General features: G+C 38.2%; 1 protein-coding gene across 1 annotated transcript in view; it reads left to right on the top strand.

Moving 5' to 3' along the window:
• The first annotated feature begins 6119 nt into the window (after positions 1 to 6119).
• Positions 6120 to 17485, top strand: part of LOC118792932 (cilia- and flagella-associated protein 58-like) — a 51518-nt gene continuing 40152 nt past the window's right edge. Inside the window, exons 1-11 of the mRNA XM_036550840.1 lie at positions 6120 to 6178; positions 6313 to 6594; positions 6794 to 6942; positions 7170 to 7326; positions 8567 to 8761; positions 9221 to 9358; positions 11046 to 11205; positions 12005 to 12087; positions 13067 to 13258; positions 16192 to 16353; positions 16969 to 17115. Coding sequence (XP_036406733.1) covers positions 6164 to 6178; positions 6313 to 6594; positions 6794 to 6942; positions 7170 to 7326; positions 8567 to 8761; positions 9221 to 9358; positions 11046 to 11205; positions 12005 to 12087; positions 13067 to 13258; positions 16192 to 16353; positions 16969 to 17115 — 1680 coding nt within the window. The 5' untranslated portion in view covers positions 6120 to 6163. The remainder of the gene's footprint in view (positions 6179 to 6312; positions 6595 to 6793; positions 6943 to 7169; positions 7327 to 8566; positions 8762 to 9220; positions 9359 to 11045; positions 11206 to 12004; positions 12088 to 13066; positions 13259 to 16191; positions 16354 to 16968; positions 17116 to 17485) is intronic.

The following is a 17485-nucleotide window of genomic DNA, read 5'->3' as shown; positions in this document are numbered from 1 at the left end:
AGTGCCACTGGGGAGAGAGAAAGGGAGCAGTGGGGATCGGAATGAGTTCTTTTAGTTCAGCCTTGGGGCTGAAAAGGGAATCAGCAGAGGAAGCAGGAACAAGAAGTACTGAACAGTGAAAACAATAAACACGCCTTGTAGGAAGTGACGCTGCATTTCGGCCTGACGGGTCAGGAAGGGCAGTGGAGCTGTCCCAACACTGGCCTCTGAGGGGTAGAGGCAGATTAGAATGATTAGTGGGAAGCCAGGTAGCAGAGACTTCTACTCCAAGCCTGCGCCACCATTGAGGGAGCGGGGGGGACTGCCATTTTTCAGGAGAGGCATGCTGCTCAGATGATGGCCTGCAGCTGTGAAGTGGGAGATGCGCTACAGCCTGCAGGTGTACAGTGTTCCGGCTGTGTGGCGGCAGGTGCCTCTCCGTGGTGCTGAATTGCTCCTTGATGCTTGTGGACCTAAGCGGACAGCCGCCTACACCGAAGCTGTGCTTACCTGCCTGTAACCTCCAGATAACACATGGCCATGTGCTGAATTTGATGTATTGTCTGTGTTTATGCGGTCCTCCTTTACAGCTGTCAGTGCTGGGCATAAATGTTAAGCATTGCCTGCCTGGCTCTGCGCTTTTTTCCCCCTTGTGTAATCGCAGAGAGAGGAGGCAGGTTTTAGTTTGTCAATGTAACTGATTTTCTGTGTTCTGTGTGGGTCAAAATTACAAAACTTTGCAAAGATTCTTTTACCTTCACACTGAATTTTTTGGGGCCCAGTAATCCTGTATCACCTGTAGTTTTGTTGATTTAGTCCTGTCAGCCTCTAGGTAACACCTTCTTTTGTTTGTTGTGAAAAGAGAGCGTTGCCGTGAAGTCACTGGCTGTTAATTTTGAAAGCAGGGGAATCCATCAGCTTAAGCTCTAGAGAAAGTAGCAGCTTCATCATGTGAATCAGTCTGAGGATGTTGTCTTTTAAATTTATGCAAATGTATTTACATAGAAGGTCTTTTTAAAATGTAAATGAATTTTAAATGCCCAATTCAGCAAACTTGGACTACAGTCCTTGATCACACATTTCAGAAAGGACTGTTGTTTTATTCATACTATAGATTATTTGGTTAAACCTTAACATTTGAAGTTAATTGATTCCATTTTCAATAGCCATTTATTACCATTTTTCAGGACTTGACAGAAGGACGTGATATCACTTCTGTGATGTGGAAATGTAACTTCATTAGCATTATTTACATTACTTGACATTTTACTTTAATTTTTACAACTCTGTATATATAAACAGTGTTTAGTTTGTATATTTTTGTATAAAATTTTGAACTTAGCATTTGCACCTGTCTTTCTTTCTATTTTGTGGGATGAAAAGGTGAATATTTAAATAAATTTATGACTACCTACCCCTTGCTTGAGAACAAATGGCTGTAAAAGGAACCGGTAGCCAAACTTAATTGTGTGTTGTGCAAGTATATATATATATATATATATATATATATATATAGCGCCACAAACAAACCCAAGAGTGGCACAAGCCAGACGCCCCAATCCAAGAAATCAAAGGTGAATTTGCTGACTCACTTGACTCTTTGGATCCCATTTGCAAACCAGCTGTCGTCTGGGCTACAAAGACACCAATGCCATAGTAGTGGTTTGTTCAGTTTAGTTTGATTTTTATAAAAACAATGGGACATCTGTAATAATCCAACTTGGCTTCAGGGAATTTTACGAGAGGCGGTGAGTATATATATATATATATAATAAACCATACAATAGGTACCAGTGTAAAGAGTATTGTGATAGATAAATGTATCAGGTCACACACAAAAAACAGGTCTCATGAAGCAGATATTATAGGATAGGAGCCATGACTTGAAAACAAAACAGTATCAGTGGCTGTTCCACAATCTATTCTATCATTTCAAGCCTTGCAATGTATCCCTCCTCTACAAGCACGCACACAGCTTACATTCAGTGACAGCACTGGAGCCCCGATTCAAGCCAAGCCAACATAAACAAAGATCAATACAGGTTAAATGAAGTGGAAGTTTAAAGTAAAGGACTGAAGGAGCTATGCCTTTGCTCTGACAGCACACATTACTTCAAGACAAAAGAGAAACTGCAGTGCAACTATAACACACAGGAGTCTTACTTAAATGTTTATGGGTCTTTATTAACATTATTTATTTAACAATATTTATTTACTGCATTTACATGGTTATAGAAAATTGTTATCTCACTTATGCATTTTGCAGACAGCATAATCACAAATAATTTCTTCTTGCAAACATGAAATGTTCTGAAAAACAAAATCATCCCGAGTGATTTGGTTCATGGAAGAAAAATCGCTCCCCCACTTTTAGACAGAGGTGTGTTAAGACCTATAGTAACAGTTGAGCTACCATAGGAGTTTAAGTATGTTTATCATACTGAAGCTACTGTATGTCATCATTTTTACCTGAGTCCTGTCCTGAAATGGGATAACAGACTGTATATCAATGGACTGATCAGTCTAAGAAGTACTTTTCAAACGGCACATTATCCAATGAACTGTCACCATTGAGTAGATATCTGATGATTGTGTAAATGCCTCACCGCAAGTGGCCCAGTGCTTTTGGGTAATTTGGGTTCCAAGGTCATTAGGTTGACAAAAGTTTCCTCATTTATCCTTGTCTGTGATGGCTGTGGCCCAAGCTCGTTGAATGCATAAAAGCTGTTCGGCTTCTGGAGCCTTCACTCCAGATGGCCCAGCAGACGCTCCAAATAGAGATTCATTACTTAGTAAGTACATATGTACAAGAATGAAGAGAGCAATGAATAATAAACATTCTAACGTCTGGCTACACCAAAGACAATGTGGCATTGAAAAGTGTATGTAATGTATGCATCAAGAAGAAAAGTCAATTAAGGACCATCGGAGCTTACAATGCAAGTGATGCTGGTTATCTCAGAAATGGCAGCGCCTAAAATGTATACTGCAGCACCTAGCCCACCTCTGGCATGCTTACAATGGCGTCTGACTTCCCGCTGATGATTTGATCAGTATTGAGGAAGAAGCCTCGGTTCCTCTCCATCAGGGTACCTGAAATCATCATTGCATTAGTATATGAAAACCTTTTATTCTTTCTTTTCCATTGCTTTTGATTTTAGCACTAGATGTCCTTATCTGACATGCACATCTAGTTTCACTGCAGAAATACCTGGGCTTTCATTACTTTTGAGGTCTAGAGCTTGTGAAGTGCACACAGCCTGCATGATGGTTTTCCCAATAACATTTCCAGGAATCTCCAGCAGCTCATTAATGGCTCTACATGATTTATAATTTGTCTTCAGTTGCAGAGTTTTTACAAAATAAAATTGGAAAAGATTCCATAATGGAGACAAATTTCACGTATACACAAAAGCATTTGTCAGTCATAAGCTGTAAGGTGCCTCTTCAGAAGAGCAACAAATCGATTGATGTAGCCAAGGTAAGTCAAGCAGGACACTGTAATTGGTGTGATGGGCAATGTCGTGTTTAACTAGCCAGTATAAACACTTGAATTTTCCAATTATGGCCTCCTGCTCTGTCCTTATTACCGGCTCTAATACAACTGAGATTGTGTGACCTGAGAGGTGGGACAGGGAAAACATGGTGGTTATATAAAAAGCTTTCCTTTAGGTTTCTTAATGCCGGTGGAAACACCAAGTCTAGATAGGAATAACAAATTACAAAACAGGACTGAAACCAATGTAATTCCAGTTAAACACCACCTGTTAGCATGTAACTTGTGAAAATATTCCCAGTAAGAGGGACTTTATATGTTGCACATGAGGAATAAAAGACATCTACACTTGAACACTGGACAGATGTCCAGCACCTCCTGCCAGTAATTAGTGATTGGTACTTCCGTGAGCTGTTATTGAAAGTACTCCTCTTTACCATTTGTCTGTATATCATACAACAGACTTCAAAATAAAAACACAAAAAAGAGTAAATCACAGGGTCCACTATTTTTTTTTTCAGTAAAACTTGTATTATTAATCAATTCTCTTGAGGCTTAACTGAAAGATACAACCTGCTTCCTTTTATGTATTTTACTGCATCTGCAAGTTAATTATTCTTCAGTTTGATTATCCAAACCTTTTTTTTTTTAAATTCCTCCCTTTTGTATAAGATTACAGATTTAGTTAATAATTTAGTCAAAAAAAGTCAAAGCCTCTCATGTTATATATGTTTGTGCTAATGCGTGGGCAAGCAATAACATGTTTATGTGCTGCACACACACACACACACACACACACACACACACACACACACACACAGTCCCACTTTTTAACTGGCTAAGAATGCCACCTGGGTTGTATTGAATAGATGAAACGGTGAGTTAGGTAATTGAGTCTGTTATTGCAATGTTTCAACTTAGATTTTCAGGCAGGTGGAGCACTGCCTTTGATATCGTGTTAAACCTGAATTGCTTTGGTATATGGTGCTATTGGAGTGGATAATGTGTCAGATATTACCCTTTTAAGTTGCCCTTGACTTCTGTGAAACAAATTAATAATTTAATTAAAGCTTCTTTGTCATACACTATGTGACAATTCCTTCCTTCTATATTAACATTTGATTGATTTTTTTATTGATCGATGAATATCAAAGGGGACCAAAGGACCAAAGAAATTCAAGCACTGGGCTGCAAGGTTATTCTTTTTGCTACACCACATCTTTTATAATGGATCAGGCAAAGATTATTTTTTTGAAGTCCAAAAATGAGTCTATTTATTGTATACTTATTATTGTATTATTATTGTATATTTATTTTATACATCATAGACAAGCAGTATATATCAAATCAGCATTCCAACTGTTAAATTTTTCCAGTCATGTTTATTGCATGTGAACAATTTGTGTGTTTTATCTTAAATTGCACAGCAATACTAACAGGACTGGGTAACAAATAACTATTTACAATGTCTGCCATGACATTAAATACGCTACTGCAAATAGGATCACAGTTGTCATAAGTAGGGTTAATCATTACAAACCTGACAAGAGGAAACTCTTACACAAACATTTATGGGCATGCAATGACCCATTTGAAGAAACAGCTCCTGCAAGTCTCACAGCTCCATCTGCAGTAGAAGATGCTGTCCCAATGCACACATGTCATTGGCCAGCCCTAAAATGTAACCCCTTTTAATCTGGGTTGAAGTTGTGGGCACTGTGGTTGTGTGTTTTAGGGAATTATGCCTCTCAGAATCCTGTGCAGATTCACAGCTCATAAGGCATATGATTGGCTCTTCTCGTTTACTGTTCCCACTTCAGCTGATCCACACTGTAAGGACTATGTGAATTTCTGCAGAAATGTGCACAGAGTGATGCCCACAAAAACAACGTATTGGATCCACACAATATGTATATGCACCAGGACACACAAATAAATAAGAAGCTTGAACGTGGAATGTCTGACTACATGTTGTTGATGCTTTACACATTGAAGAAAAAAGAAAGATTCAAGAAAAAAAGGAAACCCAAGCAAAAGATTTCATTAAAAGGTGGATTTTTTTGTATATTATGGGTTAAATGTTCAAGTGCAATTTCTTTTTTAGCTTAATAGATGGTAGAGATTTATAGCTCTGGCTATTTATTCTTCAATATTAATTGCTTAGTGGAAATCAAAAATCAACCATCAATATACAGATAAGAGACAAATTCCTAAGTGAGGAAAGGAAAATCCAAAAAAGGCCACCACAAACGTCTCAAAATAAGAGTACATGAAAGAAAGGGCTCTGGAAATTGCTTCCCAAGCAAGGACAAACTGCAAACATTTGTTAAACAAAACTTTGACATGTTTGCAAATGTCATATTTGGTTTAGATCCCAAACTACCTTTAGAGGGACTGTAGTCAAAATTTGCAAGTGCAATTTCTTAAAATGACCGCCTTGTCTGCACGGAGGCTCGCCACGCCGTGATGTCATCACGTTATGCCAAGGGGACACTGGCTGCGTGGTCGCTTGGAAACCAGGACGCAAATAGTTTCCTTGGAGTTGCAGCTACAACTTGTCTCAAACAACACCGTGTGACATCAAGGAGCTACCAATGTTTGTCGTTTGACTACATAACATGTAAAAATTTAACATTGCATTACTCGGTTTTATTCATTTTTTTTAATCAGCGTTGAAAATTACTTCACATGGAAATGACGGAGGTATGCAAAGTGTGAGACTTGCCATATGTGTGTGGTTACTTGACTTGTAGCTTGCCCGCTGCTCTGAACTCAGATGTATTTCAAATTCGACGAAAGTAACGCCTCGCGAAATTTGTGTTTATTATTCCTGCCAGGAAAGTGACCAGAAGCCCGAGGCTGAAGAGAACGCCTTTGTGACGCTGGAAAAAAGATTCCAGGAAGTTCTTAATGAACTCATTGGGGATAAGAAGCTGGAGAAATACCGGGTGGAATACGAAAAACTTGCTAAAGCACTGAAAAAGTCCCACGAGAGTGAGAAGCGGCTTATGACAAAATGCAGGGAGTTAACTGCAGAAATAGTATCCAACTCGGTCAAAGTGGATGCTGCTCGAAAATTGTCCGAAGAGGATCAAACTACTATAGCAACCCTGAAAAAGGTGCAAGACCCAAAGCTTCGGTGACGCAGAGCTCAATATGTGGTTGAGAATATATATTGAGTATTGTTCGTAATTGGGTAGAGCAGTGTAGATTTACACCTTTGAGGGGCGCTGAACCAAGTTCACATTTTGGGCAAAAACATATTTAGTATAGTTGTCTTGTTTAGACAATATCTCGTAAAATATGTTTTACTTTCAGGAAATAGAAAAGGCTTGGAAAATGGTCGATACTGCCCATGAGAAGGAGTTGACCGCAAAAGAGACCATTAAGGATCTGCAGCATGAGATTTCAAACCTAACAGTGCTTCTTGAACAAGGAGCTGGTGTATCAAGGGGTCAGGAGCACAGGTCAGTGAGACATAATTTCTATGTAATCTCTTAGGTACTCATAAATTGAAGACATGTCTATTGTAAGCATTTCAATTAAGCACTATTTCAATAAATACAAGTCTAAATGGAACAGACAATACCCAGACTTTAGCTTCATGTGGTATCAAGCCGAAACAATATAATATATATTTCTGCTCATCCTGATTGACAGAAGAGCCTCATTTCTCTGGACATGTGCTTTTCAGTTTGAATGATTTGCTGAAAATCAAAGATGAGCTAACAAAGGAAAGAGATGAACTCCTGAGTGAAGTAGTGAAACTACGAGAAAATCTTACAAAGGCCATCAGCAGTCAGCAAGAGATGGAAGTCTTGAAAGAAAAGGCCATGGAAACAATACTGCAGGTATTTAGGACAAACCGTTTCTATCATGCCAGACTTTACGCCAGATTTATTAGACATTCAAGCATGCTTGAAAACATTTTGTTTTTGTTTTTTATCTGTTTTTCTTTCTTCCTGTTTACATGAAAAAACAGTAAAAGTGACAGATTTTAATGAAATTTTGCACACTAATTAGACTTGGTCAGAAGTGGAGTGTAATGGCTAGCCCCTATATAGCTGGAAACAACAAAATGTGCAAGCCTCCTAAACTGCACACTGCCTTACTTTAAAATAGGTTGAGATGCTGTGTGACATGATATGGTACATGGCTAGCTCAATACATATTGTACTGCTGTTGTAGGTAGGAAGCTTGCTTGTTACCTAGTTAGACTTGGTGGGTAATTTATGTCAGGTAACTGCCCAGCAATGCAACTTTTTTCATAAATTGATGGATGACAAAGACAGGAAGTGATTCGTTGTTTAGTGGAGTGTTTTGATTTTTTTTTGAGGGGTAAGCATTGGTTGATGCAAGCAACATGGTTACTTTGCATCATTGCCTACATGTTAGGTAATTGTTTTGTGCTGCCATTAACACCAAAACAGTGTATGGTCAGCAGGTGCATTTTTCCTGGAACACCTGAAAAATTTGAAAGCTTGAAAAAATTTTCCTGTAAAACTTGAACACTTGATGACAATCAACTAATCTTTTCAGAAAGCCTATAAACTTATTACTATTGTGTACAAATTTTTCAGCCACGCTTGAACACTGCAGTTCTTCTTGGGTTGAAAGACCTTGAGTTGAAAGTTAAACAAATACATTATTTACCATTATTTGTTGGTGATTATACAAACAGTGTGTTGAAGTATGCTTGTGGCACTGAGGTGGCTAAGTAGGAAAAGTGATTGGAATGCATGCTGTACTGGAATGTGTATAATTATTGTACGTACTTGTGGTATGTGAAACAAAAATATGTACCTGTGTTCTCTGTTATATCTTTTATACAGAGGCAGTTCAGTTTTCTAATGAAAAGGTTGAATTGCTTAAATTTGATTTGACAAAAGAATTCACTTACCTTCCTTAGAATTTTATGGTGTGCAGTTCCTGTGGGAGTTGAACTGGCCTTGTCAGCCTTGATAAAATGTGGGCTCACTGACCAGTGCGATGGCAAATAAATTTTGTTTGGTGTTTTTGATTTAGCTTTGGAGTACTCTCTGGATTTGATTTGTTTAATTCATTGTTTGCCCATTTGTCTCGGGACTAAAGCTGCAACAAGACATTCAGGTCCGCCAGAATGAGTGCTCTCGTGAGACGCGGAGGAAAGAGAAGCTGGAGAAGGAGGTGAAACAGCTGCACTCTGAGCTGGATGCCAAGCAGTCGGAAATCAAAGTGCTGAATCTGCAGAGCCAGCGGAGCAAGGAGGAGCAGCAGAGGCTGGAGCAACAGCTGCGAGAGCAGAAGGTGAGCTGACTGGGGCAGTATCCCCTGCCCAAGTCTGCTTAGGCGGTTTTGTTTCAGTCTGGGAGAGCAGGGTACCCCAGCCACTGGTGGGGCCAGGAGTAAACACATGCACTTGTATAGGAATCACACAGTGTGTTGTATTTTATGTTGCATGCAGCGAAAATTGATTTTTTGACATTTCACTCTGGTTGTGACATTGCTGACATTTGCAAAAACAATGGCCTGTCACCTGCTCAAAACATTTTGAAAAAAAATCTCATGTTTTTTGTTTGTTGATGTTTGTGACTCAGTTTTTCTCCAGCTTTCCCTGATGACCTGTGTTTCTGTTTTGACATGTGCATACACTCACACACACACACACACACACACACACACATAGTGATACACCTGGATAGGAACATGCAACTTTATTTGTGAGAGGTGCACATTTGATTTGCATTCTTGTTTGTGACCTTGCAGATTCTCAGTGAGAGAGCCGCAAAGGAGCTGGAGCAGCTGCAAGTCAGAAATACCAAACTCCAGCAGGAGAACGAACAGAACGCTCTGAGCACAGAACAACTGTCCCTGGAGAATCAGCAAAGGGCATCTGATCTGAAGGTACTGTACTGTGTGAACACCTACTCAGGACTGACAAAAGACAGTCCTGATTACATTTTGGCTACCCTTAATGCAGCTACCAAGTCACATGGTGATGACAATGGAGCAGGACTTGTAACCGAAAGGTTGCCGGTTCAATCCCCGCTGGGACACTGCTGCTGTACTCTTGGGCAAGGTACTGAACCCACAGTTGCCTCAGTAAATATCCAGCTGTATAAATGGATAGCATTGTAAAGAACTGTAACCTATGTAAGTCGCTTTGGATAAAAGCGTCTGCCAAATGTATAAATGTAAGTAACGTAGCTGATGTTAGCACACCCTTAATCTGTAAAGGCATTTCACATGAATGATATATGCCATGGTGTGTTTTCATCAGAGTATGCCGGAATTAAGAATCCTTTGACATTAACTGTGATGATTTATTCTAGTGCAGCTTAAAGATATGTAATGAACAAAGGCTAATTTCTTCCACAGTATTTTTAACTGCTTTAATTACATTTTTATTCATTCTATTGTGGTGACATAAGACGCTACATTGTTCTTATACCCACTATGGTGAATCCAGTAAGGGCAAGGCATTTACCTTTTTTTCAGTACCAAGTGTAAGGCATAATTCAGATCTTTCTATTTAAACTGCTGTTTGACGATGTTGCTTCGTCGTCCTGCTGCATTGTGCCTTGAGCCATATTCGAATATGTTCACAATTTGTAGCATGTTTAAACCAGGTTTCACTCTTTAATGTACACTAGAATAATCACTTCTACATGTACTTGCACATAATTTCATCCCGTAGATCCTAAAACAAAATCGCTACTCGGTCTGCTTTTCTCAACACTCTTGTCTGTCTCACATGAAATGATCCCCTGAAGAGAAGAGGAGACTTCTGAACCAGTGCTGTCGAGTTTGGTCTTTGAAGTTTTATCCAAGGACCTAAAATGTAGATGTAAAGCCTTTTGAATATAGTTTAAAGAACATCAAGGGGAAGAAGTCACATAAATACTCACATAGGAGAACCCATATTTCTCAGCTTTAGGAGGTTTCAAATACCTCATTTATTTTATTATTCTTATATGATGTCCATTTAAATCCAAAAGGAAGGTTCCACAATTATGAAGGCAATTAAAATGTTTGCAATTAATATAAGTACCACAAGGGGGCACTGTACATACACAGTTGAAGAAGTGCAGAAAGGCAGTGAAACCCTGAATTTTGAAAAGGCGGTTTTGTTTTTAAGTAATATTTTGAGACTAATACAGTGGACACCGAGAAACATATTTTATCTTTATTTTCTAGATTTCTGTTAAAATGACACCTTTTATTCTGAGCACATGAAATGACGTGATGCCCTAAAAAACTCACTGCAAAAATTATTTTGTCATTTGATACAAACCATGTCATTACATTATTATGTTGATGCTTCAGATGATTGAGTATTTCAACTAAACAGCTTAATTCATGTTTAATGGATCATTGGTATTCATTGTCAAGCACATTTGATAATCATTTCTTGAGGGAGAAAGATAATTCTAGCCAAAAGCCACTGTGAAACACTAGTCTATCTCTCTTTAGGTCTCCTGAGAACTGAGAGGTCTACGTCAACCTCTTATCAGAGAGATAACAAAAATTGGACAGCAGCAGGATGTGGTTTAACTGCAGCAACAAGCTAAATGCCTGTTATTTCCATCAGATGAAAGAAGAGGAGGTGAATCAGATGCGTCAAGAAATATCCAAACTAACGAGGATGAGGGAGGCCACCCAGAAGAAATTTCGGCAGACAGAAGATCAGAAAGTGGAAGTGGAGCAGCAGAGAGACATGCTGAAAAACCAGATAGCTGGGCTGGAGAGAGGCAAGGGGCTTCACTGATTTTAAAAGGCAGTTTTGAAACCTGTCCTGCTGTTCTCAGCCACTTCTCGTCTGAGCACCTCTGCACCATGAAACAGCCTCCAGCAACAGGGATATCACCTACTTAATTTCATTTTCTTAATGTTAAAAATAAATTAAATGTGCTTGTTTTGTGTGTGCGTGTGTGTGTGTGTGTGTGTGTGTGTGTATAGTAGAAATACTATAAACTATTTGATGTATTTGCACTTTCGACATTTCAGTTAGCAGACAGCTGTATTGGACACTATGTGCTCATTGTTATGGCATGCACAATTGACTTTGATTTATTTGTTTTCTATGATTAAGCAAAGTGTCTGATCATTAACGTGTAAAATATTTCATCTGTCCCGCCGTGCAGTGGCCTTTATTTGTATGTCGGTTTGAAACGTGATGAAACATGGCTGTGTCATATTACTTACTGTCTCCAGAATGATTGATGGAGTGGTAGATGACAGCAGAGTGGTGATCACACTTAGCATTCCATTGTGTGAGGGAGAACATGGTATACCCATCTGATAAGGCAGTGCAGATCTTCATGGTTTCTGACACTGATGCACTTCATATTGCTGAGTGGTCTTATGTTGTCTAGATGCTCTGCCTCTAGACATGAAAATAATGGGCTTTTCATTCTAACGAAAATCCATACTGGTTTGATGTGCCAGCACCAAGTGGGTGAAAACATTATTAGTCTCCTATTTTAAAAGAAAAATGGCTGTAATTAAAATTCCCAGTGGCCTCACTTGAAATTTGTTACATATTCCTAGAAATGGAATCCTCCAAAAAGCAGATGGAAATTGATAAGAAAGCTATGGATGAACTGGTGCGAGAGAGAGACATCTTGAATAAGGTAGGTTCATTTTACTGTTCTTTTTCATTCATATTTATTGTTATGCACTTGCATAATCCCCACATAAAACTTGTGCGCTGTGCAGTGATGACATACCAGTCACATCATGCATTCATGCATTCAAGCATTTGCTATATCTGACAGGGCCAGAGTGATATCAGCCAGGTAGCTGCTCATTTGTGTTTTTTTGAGAGCTGACCATACATTTATTGTTATAGTCAGCGCTGTGCAAGAAACCTCTTCCCTATGTGGTTTGTACATTTGCCACTTGATGGGCGTCCAGCAGCCGTAGCCAGACATGTCCTGTCACGTGTTCTTGTGCCCGTGCACACATCGCGAATGCACCGTGTAGCAGCTCCGTGTAGCAGTTATGTTGCACATTTGTACACATTACTGCCTGCATACTTTATGCGGTTGCACTTAATGTACAGCTTAGCCACTTTTTGTTGATTAATTAAAGATATAAGTGCACCGTGATGGACAGAAATGAACATTGGCACAGGCCACCGTGTGTAAAGAATTATCTTTCTGATGATCTGTTACACTGAGGTCTTTACAATGGACATCATTTACACGGGTTATTTCGTGTGGTTCTCTTTTTACACTTGCGCCCAAAGAGGAGCATGTTTCTGGTGCTGCTGATGATGTGCTAAGTATTGTATTGTTGCTGTGAAAAGGAGATGAGGAGATAATTATATTTTATTTACTTGAGCTTTGCTGCACCACGTGCTTGCGTGCTGAGAAAAAGGGGCCAATTTGGAATATTTTCCAATGATATCATTCCAAGGATTTTTTGATACCCTTGCCACCTTTGCCTGTGGTGGATATTTATATTTATTGGGTGCATTTTTTGTTAGTCTGTAGTTTTTTGTGATTATAAAATACATACGCTGATTTCTTATTCTAAATATACAGTGTGCTCTTATCTTCAGGAATAAATTCTCTTCAGATCCATTTATTTGTTCTGTTGTCCATTCAGAACATGATCAAGGCTGCCAGTGCGACAGAGAAGCAGCTGAATGAGGTGAAGCTCCTTGAGCAGTCAAAGAAGCACCTGGACCACGAGATCATGAACTACAGGGACGAAGCTCAGAAACAGCGCAAGATCATCTACCAGCTAGAGAAAGAGAGGGACCGCTACATTAATGAAGCCAGTGACCTGACACACAAGGCAAGGCCTGGAAGGTCACTCTAAAGATGGATGTACATATGGTCATATTAACAGATGAAGTGCAGGGGGTTATTAACGGGGATAGGGGGTAGATTTTATTTAACAAGGTCAGTTTACATAATTCCAGTCTTGTACCACTGAGATTTTTATTAACAATATGTATATATTAAAAAGGCCAAACCTTAATTTATAAGATACCCCACTTACATATATTGTAAATAACATAGGCATTCACATACCAATAAAATGTTATTTGCTTTTATGCAGTTATATTTTACAGACAAGAGATTTTGTTTTGAGATTTTGTAGAAAATGTTGCAAATACAGTATTGTAATGAAGTCCTCTTCTAGTGATGCAAGATTTATCTTGGCTAAGTGCTTGTCATACGAGGCTTGCCAAAAAAAATCTGCAAAGGTTAAACCTACTTTTAGACTGTAGCATTCCCATATTTTAACTTATTAGCTTGACATTTTTGTCAGTTAAGGCAACCTCATTCCAAACTGGGAGGCCACATATGATAAAGACTGTAAGCAAATGGTATAGAAATAGTATGATATGGAAACAATAGTGATATCAGCTTTGTAGATTTCACAAACTACTTCATCTTTTTTGCCAAAGCTCAAAGCTGTCATACAGTGCTGCCCAGTTAAAGCATTGACGTCCTTCACAACCTTGTGAGGATACAACAAAATAATAGATCACAGGTTCTGCATTCTGATTGGTGGAAGAGTAATGCTACCCTTACCTTGTTCTCAACACGCATTTTTTTCACCATACAAAAATGCCATGTTACATATATGTACATGGGTGAATTTTACCAGCTAGTTAACTACAGATGTGCAGCTGGACACACATTTCAGGAGAGATCTCAAGAGGTGCAATGGAATATTGTATAGCTAGCTATAACATTGAGCTGATTAAGTATAACATGAGTCTAAAATGTGAGTAACCAATTTATATTGTATCAATACCACACCATAATTACTCAACCAGCTAGATCACTAATCCAGCTAATTTATAGGTTGGATGCAGGTGACATTCAATAAAGCATAGTGTCTGTTTTTAAATGAGAGACATAGTCACACTTAATGGGGACTACAAGTACCTACCCTAAATTTGCTTCACACTAGCTCACTTTCACTAACAAGGAAGATGACAGCTGTGATTTTTATGCCTCTTATTGGCTGAAATAGCGTAACGCTTATATATTTATTGGCTGTAAACTTGGAAATAGGAAATAGAGGTAGGTGTTAGTGATGTGTTTGACTTAGTAGTTGTCTACAATGAACATGTTGGTTTGCATGTTGGTATTGGGTGAATATTCTTAAGACAAGTGGTGACAAATGGTGAGAGTATAACAAAATGAACAGTCGCTTCTCGTATAGTACTTTATCTAATAAGTGTACCAGTTGTAGCGTTCTTGACATTGCAAGATAATATTAGCTATATCTCCTGAACATTTTAGCTTTTGTATAAAATATCAAATAATTAGTGCAATCCTTAGGGAGACTAAAAAAATCTGTGATAATGATTTTTGGGTTGCATTTTTTATACTGAGCACAGCTCTAAATTTCCATAACCTTTAATATTCATGAATATGTGTTGCTTAGCTTTAAAACTTGCCATCAAAGCACAAATGAAGTCAGATAAATCAATACCATGTTGTTTGCTCGAATTAATGTGGTTTACCAATAAGAATTTTGTTGGTTATAAAACACACCAGGGTAATTACTACTGGGGAACTGCCTGCAAGAGGACAGCAGTTCACAATATCCACTTTTTTCTTTTTGTAACACTTTTAAATGTCAACCTGAGAATGAATAGCAACTGGAGATTAGTACCTCTGCTACTGCTATTACTGCTAAATGATGCCAAGTATTCAATAGGAGAAGCTCTATTGTGTTTGCAAGGAGATAATCATTTCTCTGTACTAATTACCATTTTTCAATTTGGAAATAGGCAGTCCATTGCCTGTGCTGGACTTTAAAAGTATTAAACATTGATTTTTCATCACAGTTATTAGTATTGGCAGTTATTCTTAAAGCAGTAGATTGCGCTGGGCTGGTTTATTTTGTAAGTATTGCCTGGTAATCAGATTTACTGCAGATCTGAAGGAACTGCAGGCTCTCAGTGACTTAATACTGTATTGAAAGGACAAAACACAGAAGACAGGTAAATGTTTCCTGAGCGTTGCAGGGAATGTAAGCCATTAATAAGAGTTCCACCTCCACAGGCACATTAATTAACTTCTCCAGATGGTGACCCACACCTTTGATTTGATTATGTCCAGCCTGCCTGGGATTTTGCTGAATCATCTCACCACAAAAACATGTTTCAAAATGACTTAAACAAGGCTATATCTGATTATTTTTTTTCTGAACATTTCCTTATTAGATGCTTATATTTCTGTCTTTTTTTTCCCCAATAATGACTTTAAAAGAAATCGTCAATGTTCTTTCGCATTGTGATAGTCATCTTAAACTGAGACATGTTGTGATACTTTTTGCAGCATATTCTCTGTAATAGAATGAACCAGTCCATTTAATGTTTACAAGGAATATAAATTTACTCAACTTCTAATTGAATTTTGAAAGTAATTATAATATAATTGGGCCTTTGTTTCCTTTATAAGCACTCTTTTGCATTTTACTGCAAAGGGCATGATATGAAATAAAATGTTTGGATTGATTAACTGGTTCACGTTAAACACTTCACACCACATTAAAGTGCACTTATGTTTACTTGTGAGGCTGCTATGCATTGTCTGTTTGGCTATGTGTCATTCTCTTAGCTTTGTCTGAAACTAAAAAAAAAATGGATTTGAAAAAAAAAGTTATATTTATTTGTGACAGTGTCTCAGTGCGCTTTCTGTTACCTAATAACTTTAATGCTGTCCCAGTTGAACTCCTTTTGTTCAACTCCCTTTTGACAGGTTCTCCAACACATGGAGGATATTAAAGTGAGAGAAATGCAGATCTTTGACTACAGAAAGAAGATAGCTGAAGCTGAAACAAAACTCAAGCAGCAACAGAACCTCTATGAGGCAGTGAGATCTGACAGAAACCTCTACAGTAAAAACCTCAATGAAGCTCAGGTGCGTCTTAATTCTGCCTTTACTAACAGTTGGTTTGTATAGACAGTTTTATCTAGTGAACTTTTGAGCCGCCTGTCTCATAATCATAGAAGACCTCACTGGAGGTCTTGCCTGCAATCAGCAAGCAAGCTCATTAACATGGAAATTAAACCTCATGTATTTTATGTTTTTCTGTATGCTTAGTTTAAGTTCAGGTTTTGTTGAAGTTTGCTGTTAAGTTTTGCTTATACCGCTGACCTCATACCTGCTGTAACTACATCAGTAAAATAGTTCAAGAAAAAAGGCATTGATCTTGTGCACTGCCATGTCATAGAATATACTCTGATTTAGTATTTTCAAAGGATTCTTGTCTCTCTTTTCCCACTTTTTCATTTCGTCATACTTACTTCTGCTACTTTTAAAATATTTCTTATACATGTCTGTCTTTCTGACAAATGGACATTCCTGACTTGTGTGACTTGGTCACTGGGTCACAATTTCACCTTTTTTATAAAAAAAAAAACAAAAAAAACCCATCAAATAAAATTTTTAATGAAAAGCTTAATATTCATGTATTTAACTAAAATATCCTGTTGTGTATTTCTACTTCACTTCTACTTCTACTTTTTGATCTAGGTTGAGATAACTGAAATAAAAAGGCAGTTGAAGATTATGAGCCATCAAGTTGACCAGTTAAAAGAAGAGATCAATGGAAAGGAAACTGCTCTTGTGAAAGAACATCTTGAATTTCAGCGTGTGGAGAAGGAGAAGGAGGCACTTAAGGTATTGTACCCTCTAAACTTTAAATTAATTTTCATAGGCACTGTATATGCAGAAGTATATTGGGTAGTTCTAATGGGAAGGAAACCACCAATTAAAAAGCAAAGAGGGAATGGATTCAGGCATTGTTTGGTGTTTTTTCAGCTTTGTGTTACTCTGAGCATCCCAGTTTTGACATATTACATTGTGCTGGCACAGTATCTGGCCTGTATGAAAACTAAGACTCCAAAGATGCGGTGCCTTAAAAGTAATGCACATCAAATGATCTTGAAGGTATAGGCATAGTTAGCCCAGTTCTCACGGTTAAATTATTTGACATTGCTCAGCTCTCTCCAGCTGGTTCACTGATAACAACTGCTTTTAGAGTGTCAGC

This window comes from Megalops cyprinoides, chromosome 1, assembly GCF_013368585.1.
Source record: "Megalops cyprinoides isolate fMegCyp1 chromosome 1, fMegCyp1.pri, whole genome shotgun sequence".
In the NCBI taxonomy this organism is placed as follows: domain Eukaryota; kingdom Metazoa; phylum Chordata; class Actinopteri; order Elopiformes; family Megalopidae; genus Megalops; species Megalops cyprinoides.
This window is presented reverse-complemented; position numbering and strand designations above follow the sequence as displayed.